Source organism: Spea bombifrons, chromosome 5, assembly GCF_027358695.1.
Source record: "Spea bombifrons isolate aSpeBom1 chromosome 5, aSpeBom1.2.pri, whole genome shotgun sequence".
Lineage (NCBI taxonomy): Eukaryota > Metazoa > Chordata > Amphibia > Anura > Pelobatidae > Spea > Spea bombifrons.
In genome coordinates, this window is record NC_071091.1 from 49,790,723 (window position 1) to 49,818,470 (window position 27,748).

General features: G+C 36.2%; 1 protein-coding gene across 2 annotated transcripts in view; it reads left to right on the plus strand.

Moving 5' to 3' along the window:
• Nucleotides 1-27,748, plus strand: part of CTNND2 (catenin delta 2) — a 396,723-nt gene that overhangs the window by 281,158 nt on the left and 87,817 nt on the right. The window contains exons 10-12 of one of the 2 annotated variants that reach the window (XM_053466295.1): nucleotides 1,588-1,665; nucleotides 5,521-5,773; nucleotides 21,136-21,268. In XM_053466295.1, coding sequence (XP_053322270.1) covers nucleotides 1,588-1,665; nucleotides 5,521-5,773; nucleotides 21,136-21,268 — 464 coding nt within the window. The remainder of the gene's footprint in view (nucleotides 1-1,587; nucleotides 1,666-5,520; nucleotides 5,774-21,135; nucleotides 21,269-27,748) is intronic. The other variant, XM_053466296.1, reaches the window with a different exon arrangement.

Genomic DNA, 27,748 nt, shown 5'->3' on the forward strand with positions numbered 1-27,748 from the left:
TTCATGTACATTTCAGTTAAATAAGTGGTCTGAAGTTAATGTAATGTATTGAAGTTATTCCATGTATTAAATTATATGTCTGAAGTTGAATGATTTATGTACCATATAATTTGTTTCTGTGTCCTATGGCATATGTTTTTTTCTTTTGTTATAATTTATCATTTATGAACATACTCCTTAGTATTGACACAATAAAGAGTGGTTAACAAATGGACTTAAGCAAATATAAAAAAAAATCTCTAAATAAAGATAAAAGAATAAGTATAATAAATATAATAGCAACATAATAATGAAAACTCTGTTACTGTTCTTTAAAGCCTACTTAAAAACATATTTTAACACAAATCTTTAAAGCAGTTAGTATTACAAAAAAATAATATAAACTGCTCCTTTAAATGCAATTCTTTAGTTATCTTTACAATCAAGATAGATTAATTATAACTGAGATGTGAAGGTCTATTTACTAAACTAGGAGTGCTTGTGAGTTGGAAAAAATGAAAGGTTGCAACGTACATTCAGTGCTTGCAAGTTAAAAAAGCAGGCAGCTTTCAAATGTATCCAGTGATGATTCACAGAGCATCGATATTTGGCTCAATGAAAGGCTCTACCCCCCCCAAAATAGAAAAAAAGTCTGTAAAAAGTAAATAAATAAAAAATAATCAATCATAGTTTTCTGTCCCTCTCTTATAAAATTTCTGCTGGCTACACAGGAGAAAATGTATATGCTTTTGTGAACCAGCACCCCCAGAGTTTGAAGCCTCAAGTGACTTTAGTGAGTCCTATTCAAGTCTACGGAGCCCATATGAATGAGGTTAATTAAGTTATTATTTCTGGAAAATGACTGGGAATTCATCACTACCAGAAATATTGTTTCTAAAGCTCCATAGTGTTATAAAAGTGCTAAATTCTGCAGAGTTGGTGAAACAGCGCCTTTAATTAATCATTGTATTTGTGTTCATAGTTTTCCAAGCTTGATAACTTATCTACTTCTGACATACCATTTAAAAGTTTTTTAAAGGCGCTTATTCCATGTTAATCCTTAGCATATTATAGCACTGTACATATAGATTCATTTTGCATTGGTCACTCTTGAACCTAAAATAATCCTTGAAAAAGTGTTTCAAGAAAGAAAAAAAATGAATACCAATAATCTTTTAAATTCTCTGTTCAGAAGGTTCTAATCTGAACACATTCACACTGAAATAAATTGTAGTGGGTTAATACACTAGACATAAAATATTGGTGCTGTGTCCTTCAAGGCTGCAAGCTCCTTTGCTTTGTACAATATTACTGTATTTATTTCAGTGCAGTAACCATATAGAAGCACTTACAGGATATCATTATCCAAACATTCAGCCAGAGACCACTTAACGTAGAGCTATTCATTCATAATCATACCTCTTAACTGTCCCCAAACCTCCATCAAAATTCAACACCACACCTTTGCTTGTTTTGCAAAATGTTATGTTGGTTCTTGAAATGTGTCTGGTTTTTCTTTGCCATTAAAATGTTACATGTTAAAGGATGCTGTTTGTGTTCAAGGACATTTAAACTTGCTGCTTCAAGATGCTATTCCTCACTTTTCAGACACTGTCCCTGATTTTGATCCCATGTCCCTGATTTTTAAGAGTGTTGTCCCTGATTTCTCAGTGGGAGATTTGAGAGGTATGTGATCAACGTTTAAATGTTATTATAAATACATTTTTCATTTAAAAATAAAAACATGAACGACAAATTCAGTGTTTATTGTAAATATTTACCACACTAAAATGTCACTTGTAAATAAAATGAAACAGTTGAATGGACATTCATACAAATTCTGAGAGATGCCACCCATTGGAATGTTAGGTCATGTAATGTTATAAACAAAGTAATGGTGTAAGGTTCATCCTCCATTTCCTGTGGTAATCACCTGAGGCTGGTAACCATCAAGTTACATTCAACATAGCAGATTCCAACATCAAGAACATTGTACTATGGCTAGCCCTTAAAAATATATGCTCACACCTAGAAATGTCCAGCAAAACACCACAGCAGGTGTTGAGCCAATTATTTTATTTTTTTTTACTTCATCAACATTTGCAATCGACTATTGTAGGGAGACAGGAGACAATTAAGTATTGCTTCGAGTATAGCTAGACTCCTCTAGACACATAATCATGTCTATCGATTGAAGTGCTATATATATATATATATATATATATATATATATATGCATATCCTGATGAAAGTCTATAAATAAAAAGACTGAAACGTTGACCAGAAAATCTGAGTTTTGTGCAATCATCTAATACAAGTCCCAGGAGTGCCAGTAACTATCATTGGAATTTATTTATATATATATATCTATATATATATATATATATATATATATATATATATATAGATATATAGATAGATATACCGGTATATCTATATAGATAGATAGATAGATAGATAGATATAGCAGGCACTGATGGTGGTGCCATATGAATTCACTCTTACTGCCAAAAGAGAAATGTTTAAAAAAGACATAAAAACATCTGTAGAAATAGATCAGCATCATAAACAACAGCTGTTATGCATTAAAGCAATTCTTTATTAATATTAAACATACCATAGGATATAGTAGTGAGGAAATAGGTAAAGAGAAAAAAAACAGGACATTTAGATCCAGTGCACCATCTTGTTTTTTTTGCTTTTTTTTCAATTTAAATTCATTGAGTCTATCGTCTTGTGTATGTGTTGTTGTTTGTTTTTTTATCACACGCAATAATGGTGGGAATTATTATCAGACAGATTTTTGGTTTATAGATAGCTATAATTGTTTCTTCTCTAGGACATAACAAACCCATGGATATTATATTGACTAATACATTTTAGCCTTTAGACTGCATTTTGATCCCTTTTTAATTGATTGCAATGGTTACTTAGCAGTATCGTCATTATGATGCTTGCGAGGGATGTTGTACCATAATTTGTATACCATAGCCAATGTCCATCTCTAGAAACTGGGTTAGATGTAAATATAGAGGTCTAAAGGGTTACTTTTCTAATATATGTGCATACATATTCAAAGTGAAGTTTGTGTTAATCTAATATCTAAGTTTGGGAAAAGCAGTGCACGGTGCAGATAGAATACTAGATTTGTGAACAAAAATATATTAAATTTATCCATAGAGTGTCAGGAGATTATGTAGCCTTTTTAGAGCAGGTGGAGAGTGATAATTAATGATAATGTTAAAATTTACAATAACATTAACACATATTAAGATGTTGTGGGGGAATGAGATGGAAAGCGAAGGATTGGTTGGGTGAGGGTGATTTCATTATGGTATGGGTGAAGGTGGAGAGGATGGATAATGTCTTCAAGATCCAGGTTGTCATTATTAGGTTGGAAGATTGCATTCCTCTGCGGTGGGTTTTTAGAGTAATTTAATTAGAATAAATAGAGTAAGTCTGACAGAATGAGGTGGAACAGAGAACAGGCCCAGCACGAGTAAAATCCTAAAAATGTGAGTGGGAAGAAGTAATAAAGGTTAAAGAGAGACAATTCGGTGGGAAAATTAAAAAAGAGCAGTTTTGAGAGATAAAAGGGTTCTTAAGGGTTCTGTAGGTAAGGGTCGGGAATTCAAATCTATTCCAGAGGGTATGGGGTGCCAGTGGAAGGAGTGTCAAAGTGGTTCAGCAGATGAAGAATGATGGGATAAACAATTAGTATGCCAGATGCGTTCAAACTTTATTGGAGTGATGAAAGACAGGAGAGTGCTAGACCAGTTAGTATGAAGTTACAATAACCCAGACAGGAGAACTTAATGGAGGGATTGGTAATTTTTTGGGGCTAATTTAAAAAAGCAACATTACAACTACAATAATCAATCTTATGGTTAAAAATTTACAGCATGTTTACAGGGGCTGTCACATTCCTGATTATCACAAATTCTGGATGTCACATTCCAGATCAGTCATTAATTCTAGCACGAGTAGGTAACCTAATCATGTTCTGTGGTCTGTGTTTGAGAGCTGCTGTTTTGCTGGTATATGACATTTTAATATGCTGTCTGTCCCAAAGATATCTGTAACTGTTAATATGCTAAAACATTGCAGGAACAATTCAGGAAGGGTGTTACAACTTCTTACTTGGGCTGACACTAAGCTTTCAATGTACCATATTTGCTCGATTATAAGACAAAGTTTTTTTCAGAGCAAATGCTCTAAAACATACCCCTTGTCTTATAATCGAGGTCGTCTTCTAAGATAGAGATCTGTCTAGGAGACTAAGATCCAGATCCCCTGCAGTGCTGCAGGGGAGCTGGATCCTCCTGTCTGGTAACCTCAGCTGCTGCCGGCACTTCCACCAGGGCTTCTGTCACCGAGCGCCGGCGAAAGTGCAGGCAGCAGGGGAGGTTGTCTACACGCATTGCGCATACTTTCCCCGGCTGCCAGAGAGGAGAATTCCCCGCAGCGCTACAGGGGATTCTCTTCTCTGGCAGCTGGCCAACGTCCGACCGATGGACGCAGACAACCCCCACTACTGCTGGCACTTCCGCTGGGGCTTCTATGGCGGGGCACCGGCATCACATGACCTTCCAGTGCACAGTCATAGAAGCCCTGGTGACACCAGGGAGTCAGAAGCACTGATAAACTGGGGGGGGGGGTGTTATTTTGGGGGCATAAGGCTTTTCTCCAGAAATGCCTTTTAACTCCCTATATGCCACTCTGCCTCCAGAATTGCCTTACACCCCCCCTATATGCCACTATGTCCCATGATATGCCCCTGGCATATAGGGCTGGAGGCAGAGTGGCATAGAAGTGGTATAAGGCATTTCTGGAGGCAGAGTGGGATATTTGGGGTTAAAAGGCATATCATGGGGCAGAGTGGCATATAAGGGGGTATAAGGCATAGTGGGAAGCCTGGGGGGCAGATGTGCATAAATGTGCAAAAAAATATATTTTTCTCAATCATAGCGTTTATTAAACATGAAAAAATAGTTTACATGTGAATTAATATTTACTAGTAAAACTTTTTTCCTATAGGGTCGTCTTATATTCAGTTTTTTTTCCCCCTAAATTAATATTCAGATTTGGGGAGGTCGTCTTATAATTGAGCAAATACAGTATTCTTCTCGGATCGAAAAAAGTTCCCATAGAACTTTTAATAAATCAAAGTAATTATGCATAAGTTTAATAAGGATCGATGGGTTGAGCCCCTTTAAAAATAAATGTATACTTGTTTTGCTTGTAGTTACACTCTCTTACACACATTGCAACATATAATACCATGACAATGTTTAGAAAACACATCTTACTTGTCATTGTACAAACATTCAAGATACTTCTAAAGAATTGTGCATTTCCATTTTTAGATATGTCTGTTATTACACTGTTGTTTCCTTTAATAGAGATCATCAAAAATAACATTTTATTCTTACTCTTTTCAAACCCCTGTATTTTGTGTGTTTTTCCTCTGCCTAGACCTGGTTAACCATTTCTGTGAACAGGTCCTCAATTTTTTACTTTGTCCCTACTTTCCTGTCGTAGCCCCATCTTCCCCTGGTGTCGACTCCGTACCCTTACAGCGCACAGGCAGCCAACATGGCACTCAGAATCCAACAGGAACGTTCCAGAGGGCCAGCTATGCTGCAGGCCCTGCCGCCAATTACGCAGACCCCTACCGACAGCTGCAGTATTGTCCTTCAGTTGACTCACCTTACAGCAAGTCTGGCCCAGCTATACCACCTGAAGGAACATTAGCTAGGTCGCCTTCCATCGATAGCATTCAAAAAGATCCCAGGTAAGTGTCACTTTAACTTGTCTAGCATTGTATACTAAGACTTAATGCAAACAGACTTTCTATAATTTTTCACTCTGAAAATGTTAAGTGGGTAAGTATGCTTTCATATTTAAAAAATACCTCAACACTTCATGAAATTATTTTAATTAAGAGCCGATAATCATCAAATTATTTTAAAAGATATTTTAAATATTTCTATGGCTTTGATTATTTACTGATGGTTTTTATTCCACGTTTTTTGATGCTAAAAATAGCGTGTCTAAACAGATGAATATTACGCGTTACACTGAAAATGGAGCTTTTGTATTGGGAAATTCCAGAAGCCAGCTATGTTTTTGGTAAAACTTTTTTTACATAATTTTCCTGTCTTCTCTGTGGTTGCATTGATTTCCTACTTTTCTGTAATCCTCCACTTCAGAGTGTTATTTTAAACCACGTGGCAACTTTTTGATCAAACTACAGGATCTTTTTTCGATCTTATAAAATACTCTGTAGTTGGATTAAACGTTGCCACGTGGTGGAATAAAAATGTCATGTTAAAAAAGTTTTATTTTTGTCATTTTGAATCGTCTGGAGTCCTGCTCAGGCACCAAGAATTTGAGTGCTGTCAAGCACGAGGATTGTTTCAGTAAAATAGTCAGATTTCTGCAATGATTAAATGCTTTTAAAAGCTAGTAGGCATGCCTTTCTTTAGTTGAATCCTCAATAAATTTGTAGCAGAAGGCTGTAAACAAAAACTAGCGTTTATGATATTTTTAAAAGTAGATTTACATTTATATATATGAATATTTTTTATTTTATGATGTATGTAACACACTATGTTTATAAGCAGCCTAAATATGTATGACCTCACATGACGACTAGGTATCAGCCACAGAATTCTGTTGGCCTCTTGCTGAACATTAGTTCAACTAAGTTAAAATTTCCCATCATGCTTTGAAGGCTACAAAGGATAGAACTGGCACTTTATTTCCAATCAGGGCCACCATCCAGGGGTACAAATATTATTGTACGGGGCCCGGCTGTTCTCGGGGGCCTGATCAGGAGACAAAGCATCTTCCCTTAGATCCACCAAGCTTGTGATCCCAGTACTACAGGATTAGAGGGGTCTGAAGGAGCCCTTACTGGCTGAGGCATCACTTGATGATGTCTGTGTGGTGGGACTGGATTTGATTTTTTGGACGCGATCCAAGAGCAGCAGCAAGGTGGTTGAAAAATGCTACAAATAAGGTCAGGGAAGGTGTCAAAAAAAAGAAAATACAATTTGTAATGAGACCCTAGTGCCATCTTATTCTCCAAACAGCTTGTCTGTGCCATCTATGCCACTTAACAGCTTGCATGTGCCATATTTGCCCCCAAACAGCTTGTCAGTGCCCAGTAAACCTTTTCTTTGGCATCTTTGCCTCAAAAACATCTTGTTAGTGGCCCCCCCAAACAGCTTGCCTGTGCCATCTTATTCCCCAAACAGCTTGTCAGTGCCCCAAGCAGATTACCTGTGTCTTTTTTGCCACAAAACAGCTTTTCAGTGCCCACAAACAGCCTGCTTGTGCCATATTTGCCCCCAAACACCCTGTGCCATATTTTATCACTAAAAAAGATGAGTAGAAGAGAAAATCCTGGCAGTCTGAGGAAGAGGACGGATCATTTGTTCTGTAAGGGGCCCCACAATATTTCTCAAAAGAATTTCATTCAACTAGAAATACAGCTAGAATATAAAAAAAGTATTCTATATAATCTTAGAATGCCTGTGTATCCTTTGGTGGTAATTTCATTCAATTACTGATGGTATGATAATGCAAAATGCAATATATATATATATATATATATATATATATATAATTATTTATTTTTTAAATGATTGTCATTGTGTGATTAGTAATCTGATATCAAACCAGATATGTGTCAGTGGCCATTTAACTCAGCATGGGTTCATTCAAGGGTGTATATCAACTGATATGGTATGAATTACTCCTGATCTAACAGCTTGGTTATAGCTCCACAACTTTTTTGTGTTATATATTATAGTTTCCAAAAGTGTTTGACAAAACAGATACTATCATTAAAAATATACAGCACAATAACCTTTGTGTATGTACTCAACGTGAACTATTGTGAACACATTTCTCTTGTTATATCGGCTTAACAGAAGGAATTGGTGAATTACTCATGATTGTACTATTATATTGTATTTACATATGTGTTTATGTGTGATGCATACACATTATAATAGTACAAGAATATTTAATTCATTTATTTCTCCCGCTGATTTTTTTTAGTTGTTTCTTTGTATTTGCCTTTTAATGTAAAAAAAACAAGGAATTATGACGAATGATCACACAGTTTATCGAATTACTGTTTCAGAACACGTATTTTGTGATAAGAAAGCTGACCGTGCCTGTCAATGAGTGACAATAATTAAAGTAAAACTGTGAATTATGAGAAACACTATTTATAGAAGCTTGTCATTATGTTAAAAGGTATCATTTAAACACATTTTAAAGCAATTAAATAAAATAGTATTCATTATAGTTCAAATAAGGTAACACATTTTTGCTTTTATATTTTTATAATTTCACTGACAGTAAATGGTGAAAACAATGAAAGGTGAAAAAACAAAGTGGTGTCAACTTGGTAGCTATTAATTATCAGTTATTGTTTATGTGTTTCTATATATATATATATATATATTTATTTGATTGCGCATGAAGCAAAGAAATGATATTGGAGAACATTTTTGGCTCACTCGTTATCGGACAAAGAATTTCCTGCTGTTACAGTTTGGACAAAATTCAGGCTTTTTTATATTTAATGTGTTACTCCAGAAATCTGCTCCAACAGCAGTAGCGCAGATATATTTAATAATATTTGATTGTAGTAACTTGAAGTCTATAGAACCCCTGAAATTTTTACTTTTTTTAAGAAAGTTTTAATAAATGTAAAGGAAGGTTAACAGTATTTGCTCGAATATAGGTTAAGTTTTTTTCAGAGCAAATGCTCTGAAAAATACCCCTGGTCTTATATTCGAGGTTGTTTTATAATCCGACCTCAAGTAGACTAATCTGACTATAAGATCAAGATCCAGATTTCTGGCAGCGCTTCAGGGGACCTGGATCCTCCTCTCTGGCAGCCGATGAACATCTGCGTGATGCGCACAGGCAACCTCTGCTGCTGCCCGGGACTTCTAGCGGGGCCCCTATGATGGAGCGCTGGAGTGATATGACCTTCCGTTAATCCACCATAGATGCCCCTAGCACAGACGTTCACTGGCTGCCCCCACTAGACACCAGGGAGTCTAAGCATGGGGGACAAGTCTGGGGATGCACTGGTAAGTATGGGGGGTAGCGTGGCATATCAGGGGGCAGAGTGGCATATAGGGGGTATAAGGCATGTTAGGGAGTCAGAGTAGCATATAGGTGATATAAGGCATATCTGGGGCCAGTGTGGCATATCAGGGGGTATAAGGCATATCAGGGAGTCAGAGTGGCAAATAGGGGTTATAAGGCATATCTGGGGGGCACACTTGCAATGAAAGGAAATAAAAGCAAGAAATACAATCATAGTTTTTATTAAATATGAAAAAATTGTTTACATAATATTTACTAGTAAGTTTTTCCTAAAGTGTTGGCTTTTTCTTTTTTTCTAAATTAACCCCTTAAGGACAATGGGCGGTCCCTAAACCCATTGAAAACAATGCATTTTGAGCCCGTACATGTACGGGCTTTGTCATTAAGGGGTTAATATTCAGATTTGGGGGGGTCGTCTTATAATTTATTAAATAGTGTGCTTTCCCTAGAGTGTGGTGGATATGTGCACCAACCTTCCAGAAGAAGTAGCTTGAGGTCCTCATAACCCCAGACATTGTTATCTTATTTTCCTCATATTTGTATGAATGCTTAACATCTTGAGCCTTAACCACAGTTTGTGGGAACATTGCCAAAATGCCAATCACAGCTTGACCCTGCCTGACCCCAACAAAAGTAACCTCTTTTAATTAATTGGCAACCATCCCAGAAAATGTGTGAAAAGGAGGGGGGGTGAAAAGCAGGGGGAGAGGTGACTCAAACAAATGAATCATTAAATCTTAACACAATTTTGGAGGTTTAGCCATGTGCTATTGGTTTGTTGGGGCCCCACTGGTTATCGGCTGTTTGTAAGGATGCACAAAATTGGGAAAGGTTCGTACAAATCATAATGCACAATATATATATATATATATATATATATATATATATATATATATATACTCTTAAACTGCATTCATTCAACTGCAGCAAAGCTTAGCTGATGAGGATTGAAAATACCCCACAATATTAACCTTGATATTCAAAGGGCACTAGTAACATCACATAAATTCAAGCTTTGTGATAAACAGAAGAACAACTCCAATATGCCTGTGATGGATTTTTTTTAGGTCTATATATAGTACATGTTGTGTCATATGGATGCACTTATCCCTGTATTGTATCAAAAAGAAAATAAGTCCAATAAAGAACACAAATTCCATCTAAGTTATATTGTGCGCTTGATAGATTGGTCTTAAAATTTCTTGGCATACAATTATATATATAGACTCAGGGTATAACCCTGACAATGGATCCATCTATTCAAAAGATTATGACAAAAGATATGTTTTAACAGCAAGCTTTCTATAAAATTACACATAGAAACATATAATTTGGCGGCAGGTAAGAACCATTTAGCCCATCAAGTCTGCCCATGTATTCCAGATGTAAAGACTCCGACCTTAATTTAACCTCATCTTAGATTCATGATAGCTTTATGCCTAGCTCATGCATGTCTAATTTCCCTCACTGTTTTAGCCTCTACCACTTCTATTGGGAGTACATTCCACAAATCTATCTTCGTGATGTTACATCTCAGCCTCTGACTTCTTATTCTAACACTTCTCATCTGTTGGAAAAAAACTTCCCTCCTATACTTTGTTACAGCCCTAAATCATTTAACTGTTCTATCACATCTCTTCTCTCTCATCTTTTCTCATAGCTATACATACTGTGATCCCTTAGTCTTTCCTGATATCTTTTATCCTACAGACCATTTACCATTTTAGTATCCCTCAGAGTGCTCTCCAAAATGTTAATATCCTTCTGGAGATGGGGTCGCTGGAACTGTATGCAATACTCTAGGTGAGGTCTGACCAGAGATCTGTTAAGTGACAGAACCATATCCCTCTTCCTGCTACTAATGTGTTCAGCTATGCAGTCCATCACCCTACAATGCTTTCTGACTGCTTACCCTTTATTTTATATTAACAGATATTCTCTTAAGTCCCTCTCTTCTGTTGTCACTGACAAAACAGTGCCTCCAATGATATATTGTGCCTTGGGATCTTTACATTTCAAGTTCATGATTTCACGTTTATCATCATTATACTACTGCTGCCATACTCTCAAACATTCTTCCAATTTCCTTTTAATAATTCCCCATTTGACTTGTTCCAGTTGCGGGGCAGCATTTGCAAGGGAGACATAATGTAAATAGTATTTAACTTAATATGGCATTATTGTGTGAAAAATAGCATTGTTTTAGGTAAACAAACATGTATGTTTATGTATGTACAATATATATATATATGTTTATGCAAGGTGTGGTTATTACTTTTATTTTTGGAAATATTGTTTTCATTTACAAACTAAACAAGTTAAAATTGTACTCATAGCCATTTTTTAATATAGCTGTGTTACGTTATTGTGTGTATTGTGAATAGAATAATGTATTCTATTCATACATTCATGAATTGTCCTGAGAGAATAGATATTAAAGAAATATTTGGTTATATCTCACAATAAATGTCACCCTGCTGTTTATGACTCATTAGTGAGACCTTGCGGTGAACACAGAGTAGAATTTAGACCAGTTCTTGGAAGATAACTTCAATCTAATGCAATGGTAGAAAGACTACAAATGAATTAAGGGGATAGAGGCGTATTATTACTCTAAATAAACATACTCCAATCTCTCAGAAGCTTCTTTTCAAACCAAAAGCTGTTAATCTACCCAAGGTTATTACCCGAGAATAGAGGAAAAGAGAGTTCACCTTCTGCAAATTGAAGGGTTATTTTCAAGATGTGTCAGAAACATGTGTATTGTGTATTGAAAAAGATCATGCTGACAGATCCAATAGATAACTTTACAGAACAGAAAAAACGCCAGATCAATTTATTGAAAAATCTTTAATCCAATGATGAATCCTCCTGGAAGAAATTTTCTTTGGTGAGGAAATTTAGTTTTCTGAGTTTTGTTTTTGGAGTGTTATATAATATAATGTAGTTCAGAAGTAAACAAAGCTTGGTTTTATTTCATTTTGTTCCGATAAACTTTATCTGCAGACCTGAAGTCTGCCATTGTTGTCAGTCATGTGATATGTCAGTTGATGACTTCCCCTGCTTAAAAGCCATTCTTTATGGCAATGCTAATGAAGTGCTGTTTGGTCTGGGGGGGAGAAGTTAAAGCCAAGTGGACCCATCAGCCCCCTGCCCCCCAGTAACTTTACATATCCACTGGCACACATACTTACACACACTCTCACACATACATATACACTCACAATAACACATACAGCGGTTGTGTGTAACATGTGTAATCTCACACTAACACAGATTTACACACTCATGCTAACACACTCCCTCTCACACACACTTACGCATATATATTCATGCCAACATACAAGTAGACATTCATGCAAACACATACACATTACACACATGCTACCACACACTCCCTCTGACACACACATTTAGACACACACCGTCATGCTAGCATTCTCACTCCAACATTCATACATACATACTCCCTCCCTCACCCTCTCTTTCACGTATTCACTTCCTTTCTTACCTTACCCACAGCTTTCTTTCAGGCTATTTGAACACACTGTGCGACTTGCCTACTTTTTACTGTGGGGTCATGTAACATTGCATTATGTGACTATGCTGCTTTCCTGCCTCCACAAATGGCTGTTTGTCCACTGAAACATTTCCTTCTCTAACATATTATTAGTCAGAGTGTGTTGGGGTGATTAATGTTGAACCATTCTATTGTTTACCAGAAGGCAGTATTTAGGTCTATTCACTAAGAAGTCAGGTGGTCAGTTAAGACCAGACTCGGCTCCAGTCGCATGCCCTTGCATGCTAACACATGCTAATCCACGAGTTGTCTGTGAGGACATGCGAGTGTTGTTGCCTTTAAATTTTGTGGGTTACAAGCAAGGCCATATGAGAAGCATCTTTTCATTTTATTTTACAAGGCTGTTTGTAAACCACGGTTTTGCACAGGTATATTCCATTAGTATATTTTGCCACTTCCTGTTTGTTGATTTTTCATTATTGTTGCAAGCTTCCTTGAGGATCAAGTATTTAGTACTTTAAATACATAATAAGGTATCTGTATTTTTTCTCATATTTCTTACATCTTCAATTAATACATTAATAGTTCGTTTTCCCATTTACTATAAGTAGAGTATCTCTCAACAGCCCAATCTACATGTGTTAGATCATACTGTCCCTTTAAAACAGGGTTCTACAGCTGCCCCCTCACAATGTAGACATAATGATAATTCAGCAATGGAAGAGAGTAAATCATCACAGATTGCTTTGCCAGTCTAAAAAAAAAGATCAATCAGCTGGAATTGCTTCTTTAATTTTGTAAGTACTAAAAAACTATGTTGATTTTAAAGTTTTTCAGAAGCCCTTGAACTGGCATAATGATAATGTGTGCTTAGGAGCAAACCAGCTGTAAGACTGTAATATAACCAGGGGGCAGAGGGCTAAATTATTATCATTGCTAGCAGGAGTTAGGACCTTGAAAAAAAGAATGTGTAAACTACCGAAAAGTCTTTGACTGATGTGTCCTGAATTCTTTTAGAAAACAGCATTTTCTATGCATGATATTTTGAAAGCATAGCCAAATGAAACATTCCATTAAAATGATAGTTTCAAAAAGTCATTGAATTAATTAAATCATGAAATGGCATTTTTAAATAGGCTGTTTTATTCAAGAAACATCCCAATGCACTTACTAATCACTTAACTTCAGTAGCAGACAGGAAACCTCCTGCGGTGTGAAAAAATAACGAAAAAACATTGCTAACGGAGAAGTGATATTAATATCACTACCCACATGCAGTAAGCTGAGCGTATAATGCAGCGTGATTAAGGTCAAGCAGCTGTAAAAACCTTTGAAATATAATATAAGACACCAAGACATGGAGCACATAAGAATTTGGAATACCTCATCCATATCACCCCTGAGGGTTATGTTACACATTAGAATGTCATCCCTGATCCTGTGATACTACAGGGGTTAACAGCACTTAAGAAATAAAAGTAGCTTTCAAATGAGAATTAAGGTAATGTCCTAATTAAACAGACAATGTCTAGGCTATGGTTATTAAATGTCTGCCTGGTCACTTGTATCTTTTCTTTATGACTTGAAAAAGCAATAGTCAGCACAATAGCAAATGTAGTTTCAGGAAGCTGGCGTTACTTCATGCTGGTACAATACAGATAACCATTAAGAACATCTAATTTGTGCATGCAACAAATTCATGCTGTATCTAAGCTGGCAAATTCTCTGTCCGGAAAGCATGGACTGCCTCGGTTAGCACTTCTGTGCAGCTAACAGCTGGGCCATTCTGGAAGATGGTTTGAGGAGCATCAGCCACATGATTTTGATTTTTGTTTGAGATGGAGGTGCTGGTGTGTGCTTCCTTAGGTCAGCACCACCAATTAATACACCACTAATAATCCATAAAACAAAGAAGGCTGATACTTTCCATACCCTATACAACAGGTATATTTTTTTTTTAAAAAAGGACAGAAGTGGTTGGAGAGACAATTTCAGCTAGAGCTAGCATTAAGCCATGCTTAGTAGTCAACCATAGATGGAAGAGCTTTCATCCATAAAATGTCTTTTTTCTTACATTTTAAGGTGAAGAGGACCTTCTTTGTCTTAGACTATAAACCCCTCTATTGAAGAAGCTACACCACTTTCTCTTAAACTAAATGTTTAGGTCATTAATAGGCTGCTTAGCATAAAGCGGACAAAATTGAAACACTCCAATTGACTAACATCCAATAAAATAATTTGATTTGCTTCAGGGATACCTCCCTCCCTGGTAACTTGACCAGGGATATGCAAATTGTTCCTATAAGTATATGGATGTCCGGTAAGCAGGTAAACATAAGATAACCATATGCTTTGTTTTGCTGGGCTTATGTTTGAAATATGATTGCAGTCTCACTAACTAAAAGCCTATTGCTGTCATATAGCATGCACATTATAAGTGCCTTTGATGAAAAACACAGTTTGGTCACCGTATCTCATTCCATCACATAAAAATGCTTTGCTACTCAACATTTTCATTTTCAGTCTTCCTATGTGCTACAAATACAGATTTCTCAGCAAAGGGCAGGGTTACTCTTGTTTAAGAATTCAGTAAATGATGGAGTTTATGATCGTCCCTTGTAGGATGGAGCAATCAAGAATTCACTCAGTTCCACACATCTCTGAGTTTTGTTAAACTCTTTTTAGATGAATTCTTTCTAATAGTATACCAGTGGACCAATGTCAAATATTGTCAAATTGGAACCTTAACACAACTATATTCTCAATCACACACATGGGGTCTGTATGGTTTTGGTACTTTTTACTTATGAAAAGTACAATAGTCTAAACAATGTAGCTCTGCATTGTCTTTGGAATCTGGTCACAGTGTGGCTTGTGATTGTTAATATTGATAAGAAGTTTTTTTTCCAGTGATGCCTTTGAGTAGGAGGAATGAGAAATAGAGAATTCTTATGAGGGTGGTGAATAAGTTGATGTTAGCCGGTAAAGTGGCAGATTATCTGTAATGTGCTGAAATGCTGGCTGTGAAATGCTAAAAAAAGCATGTTCTCACAGACAAATGACATCATAAGAAATATGCAAGTTGTTTTTTTGAGTGTTAGCATGCAAGGGTATGTGAACTCAGTTGAGTCTGGTCGGTCAAGTTAACATAGAGTAACTCCTTAGAAATGGGCCATAATGGTCCATTTGAATTTACTCTCAACAATAATGCAATGTGATGCAAATGGTATATCAAACAGACATATTTCGTTTTTGGTCAAAAAGTTTATGTTTGTACTGTTGATTAAATCTTTAAGTTGCTTTGATAAGGTATGATGGGTTCGCAATGTAATAGAGAAACAAGACCTCAGGGGTATTGAAGGATAGATTGTGTTGTTAAGCCTTCTTTGATGAAATAACCTTCAGTCTGCAATCTCTACATCATGAACTTGCTTATCGAGATCATTACAAAACAAATGCTTTTTTCAAGGGCAACACATCTAATGTAAAGAAAAAGTAATAACATGTGATAGGATGTCGTATTCCAGATTAACGTGTAGATGTGTGTTTCTGTGCGTTTCAAAATGAGAGGCTATATATACTTCATAACAAAAGAACAAACAACACAATTGTTTTATATAACTTTTTTATAAACAATGTTTGTTTTTTTACCAAGAACACACAGTAGGAGATTAGGACATCTTTTTCACCAACATCAGGGAAATAATGGTACAATGAGAGGCCTGCTGGGTTCTACAACTTTGGGTTTTTGTCTACCATGATCGTACCCAATGTCACTGGCTGCAGTGTGGGTTTCAGATTTGTGTTTTACATTTTAAATATTTTATAATGTACTGATTGTAGAAAACAAATATTTCTACAAATAAATATTAGACACTCAAAAAAAACAGCTTTCCTCTTTTATTTTATTTAACAAATCAAAGGTGGAAAAACCCCAACAGCAGATAATCAGGGTAATCACAAGACACAAACGTGTATATTTTCATATTATTTGTAAAAGTGCACTCATATCGAAGCCCTCCTCTTTAATGAAATGCCAGAAGAGCATGGTGACCTGGGGTTGCCTTTATGTCTGTAATGTGGAGCAAAAGATCACGTGCCTAGGTTGGGCATTGGGTAGCACCCATCATAAATATATAAGGTCAACAAAAAGATTTAGTCAAGTTCCTGCTCACTTACCTTTATTTAAGCTCATGCAGGAGATCTAGTATTTTAGTGTGTGGTTACTGGCTGAATACATACATCTAGCCTTAAAGTTCCAGGGACAATTTTAATACCCATATCATTGGCAGTTTAAAAATGTTTTCCCAATCAACCCAGCCCCGAAAAAAGAAAATGCCCATGGTGTTTAAGGAAGCAAAATATCATTGGAGTAGTAAAGTAAAAAGATACCTAAAATAATTTATAGTCACTTGTTACTGTATATTAAACAATGTAAGGGGAAGAATACAGGAGGAGTATGCTGTGCAAACATGTATCGTGGCTTGTGCAGTTTACTTTAGGGTTTTACCACTCATGAGGTTTACAATAAGTTACATCAAGGCCTGAAAATGTTTCTTTTAAGTGCTGATGTTATTCAAAGCATAGCAAGCCAGCGTAGATGAAACAGCATGACTTCCGCAATACTCGTTAAAGTCCTTAAATAGGTGTAAATGAAAGGAATTACCAGCATTGACAGTACTCCAATAATTAACTGTTGCAATAATTACCCACTTATTTGTTGAGCAAGACTTGGCATCAATACATTAAAATGCAAACAGTACAAGATATGTATTTATAATGGGTAAAGCATATATAGTTCTGAATTAGATACTTTTTTGTTGCTCAATACCTGCAAAATACAATAACTAGTAATTAAACAATACAGTATTGCTGATTTTTGTATTGCCATCATATTTTCCTAGACTATTCTCATTGATTTGAGCGATCTGTTATGTCTGTTTCAAGTTTTTTTTCCCCAATAATACTGCTATATGCATATTCAGGGTCCTTCTATAGTAGATCAGCTAAAAACACAACTTATTTTTATTAACGTTCATAATCAGAAGAAAAAATCCAAAACAAGGAAGCGGAAAAAAGCATTTTTGAATAAAGAGTATTCTGCACAGTTAATTCCTATTGTTTTTGGCATAGCAGGCAACTACTGTGGCCCTAAAAGTTGTAAAAAAGAGGTGCTTCAATAAATCATACCAATACCTAGACAATCATTTTATGTCTCTAATTCCATCTCATATCTATTTATGTACAGGTCACAAATTGCCAAATGTCTGGCATTTGTATCATGTGGAAAATGTTCAGGTGACAGCCATTTTTGCTTCAGAATAACAGACTGACATTTGCAGTGAAATAGGGCCTGCCCTTGACATTTCTGAGTGTTTATCATGAACGAAGTGGCCCTTATTAAAATGTGAAACTTGAAACATTTCTTAAAAATGGCATACATTTAAAATATTGGAGCTATATTCAAAATTCTCTTTTGCTTTGAAGGAAGTATTTGTTATTTTAAGTGTAATCACAAGAGAAATGTTTCAGTAGCTATATTTGAATTGCATATTAAATGGGCTTCAAGCACTGGGCCAAAGTCCCCTCGTCCCCTTTGCCGGCCATGTTTGTTATAACGTCGGCATTGAGATATAAATTCTAATGATGAATGGCTAGCACCCATGCCAACAAAGAGTTAATCTGTATGCACTGACAAGACATATATTATTTTGGGTAATCCACTATTTGTTTAGTGTTTACACATACTTTGTAATCCCCAGATCTCCATTATGGAGCAACGAATTAACTAAATTATGAAAATGTGGCAATTTTTGTAGTGTGTATAGTGTGTCATTCATGTATCTCCAATAAGGAGGAATGAATAAACCAATCTTTAACAAAAAAGTAAGATGTATTCATAAATAAATACAAAATGTTTAATTTTACCTATCATTGATTTTACTGATATGATCTCCAATAGGATAATATCAAATATTCAAAAACACAAATGAAAACTAACATTTACTGGGACTTTTCTTTGAGAGAAACATTATGGAAACTAGGCTAATTGGTCTAGAGAATAATTAAACTCAAGGAAGACTACTTCATAGTGAGAATTGAATTGCTAAGGTAAATGTGCATTAATGTAATAGTATACTGCTAATTAGTGGTGATATTTATTCAAATAAGGTTAAAAAAAATGAAATCCGTTTTAGCTTAAAAATGAATACATTGCATGTATATATAATTAGCTATATGATATGTGTAAACCATTAATGAGCACATTTGACAATCTTATTCAGCGTTTAAAGTAAACTGGTCACAAGTGGCCAATTAACATATTATGCTTTATTTCTAGTTTGACATCCTAAAGTGTGTCTTTCAAAATAACATTACCTCGAATTCCACTGAAAAACGCATATGGATGATAAAATTAAAAAATGTTTTTTTTCCTTAAAAACTGTAAATTGGTACACAATGTTGTGTTAAATTTAGCGTTTTTTATTTCATTTTGCGTCAAGACTATTGAGTGTGGAAAATTTCAGTAAAGATAAAACCTAACCATTATGTTTACTGCATTATGATGAGTCAGCTTGGTCCTTTCAGAGCATATCCCCCAGCGTTCACTCTTGGTAATTAAAAGTTACTGCAGTCAGATTACATTTTGTTCACCTCACCCTACCACAATCAAAACTCGCCAACAGGGACATAATTTAAGAGGACCAAGAAAGTGAGTGTGTTGATATAAGCCTTTATTACTGTACGTGAATCTACTCATCCTCATTGTCCTACCCCTACATCTCCACTTCCCCTCCTTCTATGGCCTCCTTAATGTCAGGTAGCTATTCGGTTTTGACTGTCTGATGCTTTCATCTGGATATGAGGATATCACATTGAACATAATTGACATGACATTTTTCAAGTGAGGTTAAGGTTTAAGGAGAGAAAGCAGAAGACAAATAGATTAACAGTTTAAAGAATCTTGACAAATGCTGGGCCATGCAATTAAAAATTACATTTGATATTTAGATCAGCACCAAGGCTAGCCTTTCTAAAGTTTGGGATTTTTATAGCGGTGTACACTAGATGTTAATTTATTCAATCCTTTGTAGTTTCTATGGAAACTGCTTCCACCATTGTAATGTCAAGAGACCTAAATCCTCCACCTCTTGGCAAGCATTAGACATGTGTTACAGAGTCATAACATAAGGAAAATCAAAACACGCTACAGATTGAAACTAAGTAACAGTTAAGATAATGAACTGTAATGGGCTCCTTGGGCAATAGATGTCACAAAGAAATAAATGTACTAATCTGTATTTACACAATCACATATATATTTTGTTCCTTCATGCCTTACATTTTCTAGTTCTTTTTGTACTGATCTTTTCAAATCACCTCTTTTTATTATACAGTCATCTAGACTCATTAACTTATCGGTGCCCTTTTTATTCTTCTAATATGAATTGAACTGTGTTCAAATCTTTTCTGATTTCATTTTTACTAAGATACAGTTGGTATTTAAGATTTTTTTGTATGGTGTTTTATGGTTTTTGGTGACTAACACTCATTGATTGTAGATTTATAGTACACTTTATCCGAAAATATATGATGATGTCCATTGAAATTATTAAAATAAAAAATATTTTGTGAATCTGAAATATTGTGACATATAGATTGCTGGCACAAAAAGTTCAAGCATTTGGCTTATGCAGTCAGTGGTATTCATAGCTACTCTGGTCCCAGCCACTTACAAAATAGATCCTTAGGGCAGACATATGCCACTTGCAATATACCATATGTTTCACAAATATTCAACTGTGCCCCTACTGTATCATACTGATTGGCAGGATCTCTCCATATCAGTAATTACTGAAATGTTAACTAGACATGTTAATTTAAAATGAAATGTATTTGTATGTTCTGAGAGTCTGAACACTTGACTGGGTCCACCTATGTTAATGAAAATGATTGTATATAAATATTTAGTAGTAATATAATAATGTATAATTTACTTTCATATACATTTTACCTCCGCAAAAAAAAACCTACTGAAGATGCTGCAGCTTCACCCCCTCTTTTGCTCCCAGCTTAGCCTGCTAAACCAAGCTAATTAATGTCAGGAAAGAGGTCCATTTAAATGAATGGCAGCACTTTCTGTTTATTCACTCAGTCCCGATACATCAAAACTTTATTTTGTATATAAATATTGTATATTTGTTGTATATAATGTATTTAATGACAGTGGCTATTTTGCCATCATTGATGAATGATGATAGACATCATTTTTCTGGACTACTTTGTGTGATTATACAGGCTTCTACAAATTGCTTTCAAATGTTATTTGTTTTTGTCCACTTTCTTAGAGCACAGAAGTTCTAGTGAATTATATATGTGTTAGAAGTAGGATGTACAAGGTGGTGGCCACCCTTTTCATATTACATTTCTCAGTATTATTTCTTGCCACTGCTCTGTGTCATTTATTTGTGCCAAATTATCACCTTTTCTTTTTTCAGGGAGTTTGGGTGGAGGGACCCTGAGCTACCCGAGGTGATTCAAATGTTACAGCATCAGTTCCCTTCAGTGCAGTCTAATGCAGCTGCCTACCTGCAGCATCTCTGTTTCGGAGACAATAAAATTAAAGCAGAGGTAAGTCGCTTACTGAACTAGCAACAACAAATACTACATTTAAATAGATGTAACATTTATTTTAATTATTTTGATAAAAAAATTGCATGTGGACCTCACTTTCAGTCTCTATCTACTGTGATGCAGAAATCAAAGAAGCCCAATCAACAGTGTTTAAGCGCACAGTACAACATTCTAATGCTTTACGTTGTCTTCTCCACAAATCCAATCAATAAACACATATTTAGTGTTAAAACATGTAGTAATTGATGGTGCTAAAATACAGAATCAGCATTCAGAATAATTTGAATAATAATGATAGACTGTTACCCAAGCCTTGTAGAAATAACAAATTATATCAGGGCCACCATCAAGAATTTTGAGACCCAGTATATATGTATTTGCCTGGGCTCCCCATCAGCATTTCAACCCCTCCCAATGTTCTCTTCTCTCTCTCTCTCTCTCCCTGTCCCCATTATGCCTTTGCATAACCCTCTGTGCTTACCTTTCATGCATGCTGTGGGCCCAGTGTGTAGAGCAAGAGGAAGGTTGAGGTAATGCATTTGATATCTTGAGCTTAACCTCACGCTCTCTGCACATGCGACAAGCAAGAACGGCAGGCACATAGGGTTAAGGACAGTGAAGCTCTATGAATGAAACTTCCCTTACAGTCATATCGGCCCTGTTTGGTAGTATGCTTATTGAGTCAGTTTTGTCTTTAATTAAGTATGTGTTGAAAATTTGGAGAGCTCTGTGTAGTTGCTACCCGTGCTTTGTATTTATCTTACATCCAGATAAATAAGCAGTAAAATGTTCTGGTCATTGAGTCTGGGCTTTGGCTTTGAAGTTAGATTACTCTGGAAATTCACACACGAAAAACATGGAAACATAGAAAAGATTGCATATAAGCCCATCTAGTCTGCTCATTTTTCCTAATATGAGACTCAGGTCTTTATTAGTTCCTGATCTTGTCTTAGATTCAGAATAGTTTTAACCTCTACCAATTCTTATGGGATGCTGTTTATCTACCACCCTCTCAGTAAAGTAAAACTTCCTTATATGACATCTAAACCTCTTGACTCCCCATTTGAAACAAGGTTAAATGTTAGGACGAGCGGTCAAAATGTAAACTAAATGTCCCTTCTGTACCACCACCCCCCTTACACATCCATGCTATCACACACACACTCATTCACAAACATTTAAATACTCATTCATTCCATTTATCACATTAATCACAAAAACCCTCCCCCACCCCCTTACCTGAACTGCAGATCTCCCACTCGCAGACTTCTGCAGGGGCCCGGCTGTGCGAGCAACTTCTCTGGCCCTGCCCCCAGAGGAAGGAGGGGGGAGGTAGAGTTATGTGAGGACTTTGCTAGCTTCCTGTTCTCCTGCTGCTAGTAGCAGAGACGCTGCTCGCGACCAAAGCACGGTAAGCAGCATGGCCCCAGCAGAATGAGGTCTGATTAGAAGACGACCTCGATTATAAGACGAGGGGTATTTTTCAGAGCATTTGCTCTGGAAAAAACCTTGTCTTATAATCGAGCAAATACGGTAATACATTATAGCTTTAAGATTTAGTACAGACAAGACTTGCTAAATGTTCTTGTGGGCCTCTAATTACTGTGATGAATCTAAGCAGGGCTATGTCTTTCATGTGAATTGCTTTGAAGATCAATAAATATAAATCAAAATACAATTCTATCAGGATTTCCAGAAAAAAAAAATCACATGATCTTATACAAGCAAACACATCTTGGCAAAGTATGCATACATACAGTATATGTTAGTAGCCCAAAATAGGCTTTTGTGTTATCACTCTGGGTATTCTAATCTAGCTTTGTATGTCTGTCTATCAAATTAGAAAACTCAATAAATTATGTAGTCGTTGTGACACAAGATTAAGAGTTTCCCAAGTGCTGAAAAACGAATGATACATTATTATTTTAGAGCATTTATTTTCCATTATAATCATTATCTCGTATTTTAGAGATTATTCTACACACTGGGCTAATTTAGTCTGTTAGATTATATTATTTAGCCCACTGTTTATGTTAAAGAGACACTATAGCCGTCATATGCAAATTAATGCATATGATAGCCGAGAGGTCTCTTTAAATCTCCATTGTGTCCTTTTTACAAATGTATTGTAAACCTCCCATATGCATTTGCCTCTTTGCACACTCACCCGTTCAGCCAAACACATCTCCCTGCACATGATCTACTTACCCCCAGTCAGCTCCAGTTCTGGACGGTGAGCTCTGTGGGCAGGGTCTCTTCAGAACCCAGTTAACATGCATGAAAAATATTTTCACTAAAGTCAACTGGAGCGCTGTTCTGAATAATCAAACCATGGTTGAGGAGGACAGCTGGATAACTGCAGCTTCTCCCTCAAGTAAGTGCTCATCACATTAAATGTTTTCTTTAATAGGGCTGTTAGGGGCAGTTAACTGTTCCTTTTATATATATAGTATGCAGTTACTATGCATTGCTGCAATGTAACAATATGAATATATTATTTGTTTCATTATTATGGGCAAAGTTCCTGTGAACATATTGCTGAATACTTTGATCATAAAGTTAGTCATCTTATTGAATTAAAGGCATGGATGCCAAATAAATTATATGAAATAAGACCGTGAATCACGCACCTATAAAAGAAAAGATCTAGTGCTTAGCTCTGCAGACAATTGTATATAGTCAACCATTTCAAAGCAGAAAACAAAGAATTTGCCATCAGCCTGAGGATTTATAACCTCAAAGCAATTTCTTTTGCTTTAAAGACACATCACTTGTTTGGATGAGCTCACCAAATAAAGGAGGATTGAGCTATACTGCTTTATGCGATAACACCATTATGTTGTGATGGAAAATGATACTCTGCCATCTGTTGCAGATTTTTTAACAGCCACAATGGGTTTTGGCTTTGACTGCTCCTTTCTGTGTGTTGTAAAATCAGTTTAAACTAGTCTGGCTTTACTACAGTGCCTTTACTTTGAAGTATAGTTGATACTGCCAAATAATGGTTTTTATTTTATGTGCATTTATGGTACTAATAAAAATTAATAACAACACAATTTAATTCATAGCTCCATTTGTTATTTTTCACATCTTTGAAATCTTGTGTCTGAAAGATGATCATTTCTAAACAGGCCGTGTATTATTTTAAGTTAATATATAGTGATAGTGAAAGTAGACATAGACTATGTGGACAAAAGTATTTCGACACCTGACCATTACGTAAACGGGGACTTTTATGACATTGCATTCCAAATACGTAAACACTAAAATGCACTTGGTCCCCCCTTTGCAGTTACAACAGTTTCCACTCATCTGGGAAGGCATTCCACATGATTTTGGAATGTTTCTGTGGGAATTTCTATCCAGTAGGGCATTTGTGAGGTCAGGCGCTGATGTTGACTCAAAATCTTCAAGTTCATTCCCAAGGTGTTCAATGGGGTTTAATGCCAGGGCTCTGTGCAGCCGGTCAAGTTCTTCCACACCAAACTCATCCATCCATGTCTTTATGGATCTTAGTCTCAGCACCGGGGCAAACTCACTTAAGAAAATCAACAAGTTAACACCCCTCCTTACACTTACCTCTGCTTCAGCTCTCTCAGTCTTACTTCTACTGTTAGTCTATAATTTAAGTCCAGTATTATTATGTATTTAATAAGTGTTAAAACTGAGATACACGTATATGCATACCTGGGAATTCCTGGTCTCCGGCTACCCAGAGCCTACCCTTGCGGGATGTGGCCAGGACTGCCCACTGATGTTGGTGGGCCGTGGGCCATCCCGGTGACATCAGTGGGCTGTCTCACTGATATTGGGGACATTCCCGCTGATATCAGGGGGCATGCCCGCTGTCATAGAGGGAAACACCCCTATTAAAGGGGGAAATGGTCAGGAAGTGGATTCGGGTGTTAACCAGGAGACCCTGAGAAGTAGTGCTTCCCAGGTATGCTTATGTGGCTTGTCCACCTTAAACATTTCACGTTCACGTATTGTGTAATATACCTCCACCTCCTCCTAAATAGTGAGATCGTTTGAGCAGGGTCCTCCTTACATTTTCTTTTCTGTAGATCCAAATAGCTATGTGATACATTACATGTTATGCCCTGGTTACCCATTGCACACTACTACAGAATACAGTGCTGTTTAAAGCAATCAATAAAAATAACAATAAAACTGCCATCATAAAAATATGGTGTGCTAAATATTCAAATACTTGGACATTTTAATTTTTTATTTTTGTATCGTTTTAATGCACATTAGGGTGAGTTTTGTAGTCCATTTTACTACAGTGTTTTTCAAAATATTAAAAATACATTTCTAGGTGATAACATTTGAATGAGGCATACTTCATTGTCCCTTTAAGGCTGCTTCGTTATAAAATATTTAGAACCTTACTAAGGAACATATTTCTACCGTCTTGAAGCCATGTTATGTCACATGAATATCACATCAAGTCTGTTCTTTAATATGTCCCTTTTGTGATGACTGATTTAGTCAGTGTGAAAATGGGGAAATTATTTAGAAAACATTTTAAATTGTTTTATTGATCAATTCACACGAAGGATTGGTCTTTGAGTCATGAATGACTCTATTATAAGTTACAAACTCGATTTTTTTTGTAGCTATTATTATTTGCATTTGATCATCTTTTCTAATATGAAAGAGAACTACTGCTCCCAAGATATATCTTTTTTCTGTACACTTTATACTATTGTAGACAAAAGCAAAAAACACCTCAGGGAATCATGAGGTTAGAATAGAACATTGAAAATGATCCATATCTTTTTTTTAAGCTGCAATATGATTTTAGTTATTCACCTGAAATAAAGGGAATAAAATGAAAAATGAAGTCTTTTAAGTACCTCAAAAGAATTCAGCATCTTTTATTGCCATTGGGGAGAAAAGAGAGTGTGGAAGTAAAATATATATTTAGTAAGTTCTACTTGGATAAGTTTTGGTACATTACATGACAGCTGTATAATCCATTTCAATGCAGTATAGCCACACCAATAAAAAATAGATCACTGATCCAGTTAAAATTTTAACAAGATCAAATAATTTTAAGTTATAATAGCTTTATTATTTCCTTGAACTCTTCCATCCTATTAACAAAGTTAGATATATCAAAGGGCTTACAATTCTATCAGAGACCATGATAGATTTATCTCAGACTTTGTAAATAAAGCGACAATCACTCTGCTGCCATCTCATGCACTAATAAATCCACACCAACCCATTTACCTTCCAGTGCTACGAAAGGGTTCTTTATATTTTTACTATTCCACAACCAGGACGTTTTTTTGCATCAATTCTACTAGAATCCACAGAACTGCAAAAAGTTGTGATATTATTGTGGAAAGTCTGGGGTCACCGAGTGCTGAGGCGCACGGTGCGTAAAAGTCACCAACATTCTGCTGATTCCATAGCTGAAGAGTTCCAAATCTCCACTGGCATTAATATCACATCGGCGGGAGCTTTAAAGAATGGGTGTCCATGGCAGCTGCATGCAAGCCTCACATCAAGTACAATGCCAAGTGTCGGATCAAGTGGTGTAAAGCACGCCGCCACTGGACTCTGGAGCAGTGGAAACTTGTTTTGTGGAGTGAGGAATCACGCTTCTCTGTTTGGCAGTCTGGGGTTGGCAGATGCCAGGAGAACATTACCTGCATCATGCCAACTTTAAAGTTTGGTGGATGAAGGATAATGGTATTGGGCTAGGCACCTTAATTCCAGTGAAGGGAAAATTGTAATGGTTCAGCATAGCAAGTCATTTTAGGCAATGCTATGCTTCCAACTTTGTGGGAACAGTTTGGGGAGGGCCTTTTTCTACTCCAGCCTGACTGTGCCCCAGTGCACAAAGCAAGGTCCATAAATTCATGGTTGGATGAGTTTGGTGTGCAAGAACTTGACTGTCCCGGACAGAGCCCTGACCTCAACCCTATCGAAAACCTTTTGTATGAAATGGAGCAGAGATTGTGAGCAAGGCCTTTTCGTCCAACATCAGTGTCTAACTTCACAGATTCTCTGCTGGATGAATGAGCACAAATCTCCCCAAAACACTCCAAAATATTGTGGAAATCCTTCCCAGAAGAGTGGAAGCTGTTATAGCTGCAAAAGGGGGGGCCAACTACATAGTAATGTCTATGTATTTATAACGCAAGTGATAAAAGTCCCTGTTGGTGTATGGGCTGGTGTTCCAATTGTTTTTGTCCATATAGTGAATCCTGGTTCAATTTCTTTTGCCCCTTCACTGGGAAAAAGTTTATGTGTAGATACTTATTACATCAAACAAAATTGCAATTAGACTTGATGGAAACATTTATTGTAAGTTTAGGAGTTGTGTGAATTATTCCAACTGCGGTAATGTATTCATTGGAATTCTGAAGTGTTTGTACAGCTCCCTAAGAAATCCATGCTTGGCTACAATGTTTTTGTGAATCCGACCAAAATGTGCGTTTCCCATTTCTTTTGATACCTAGA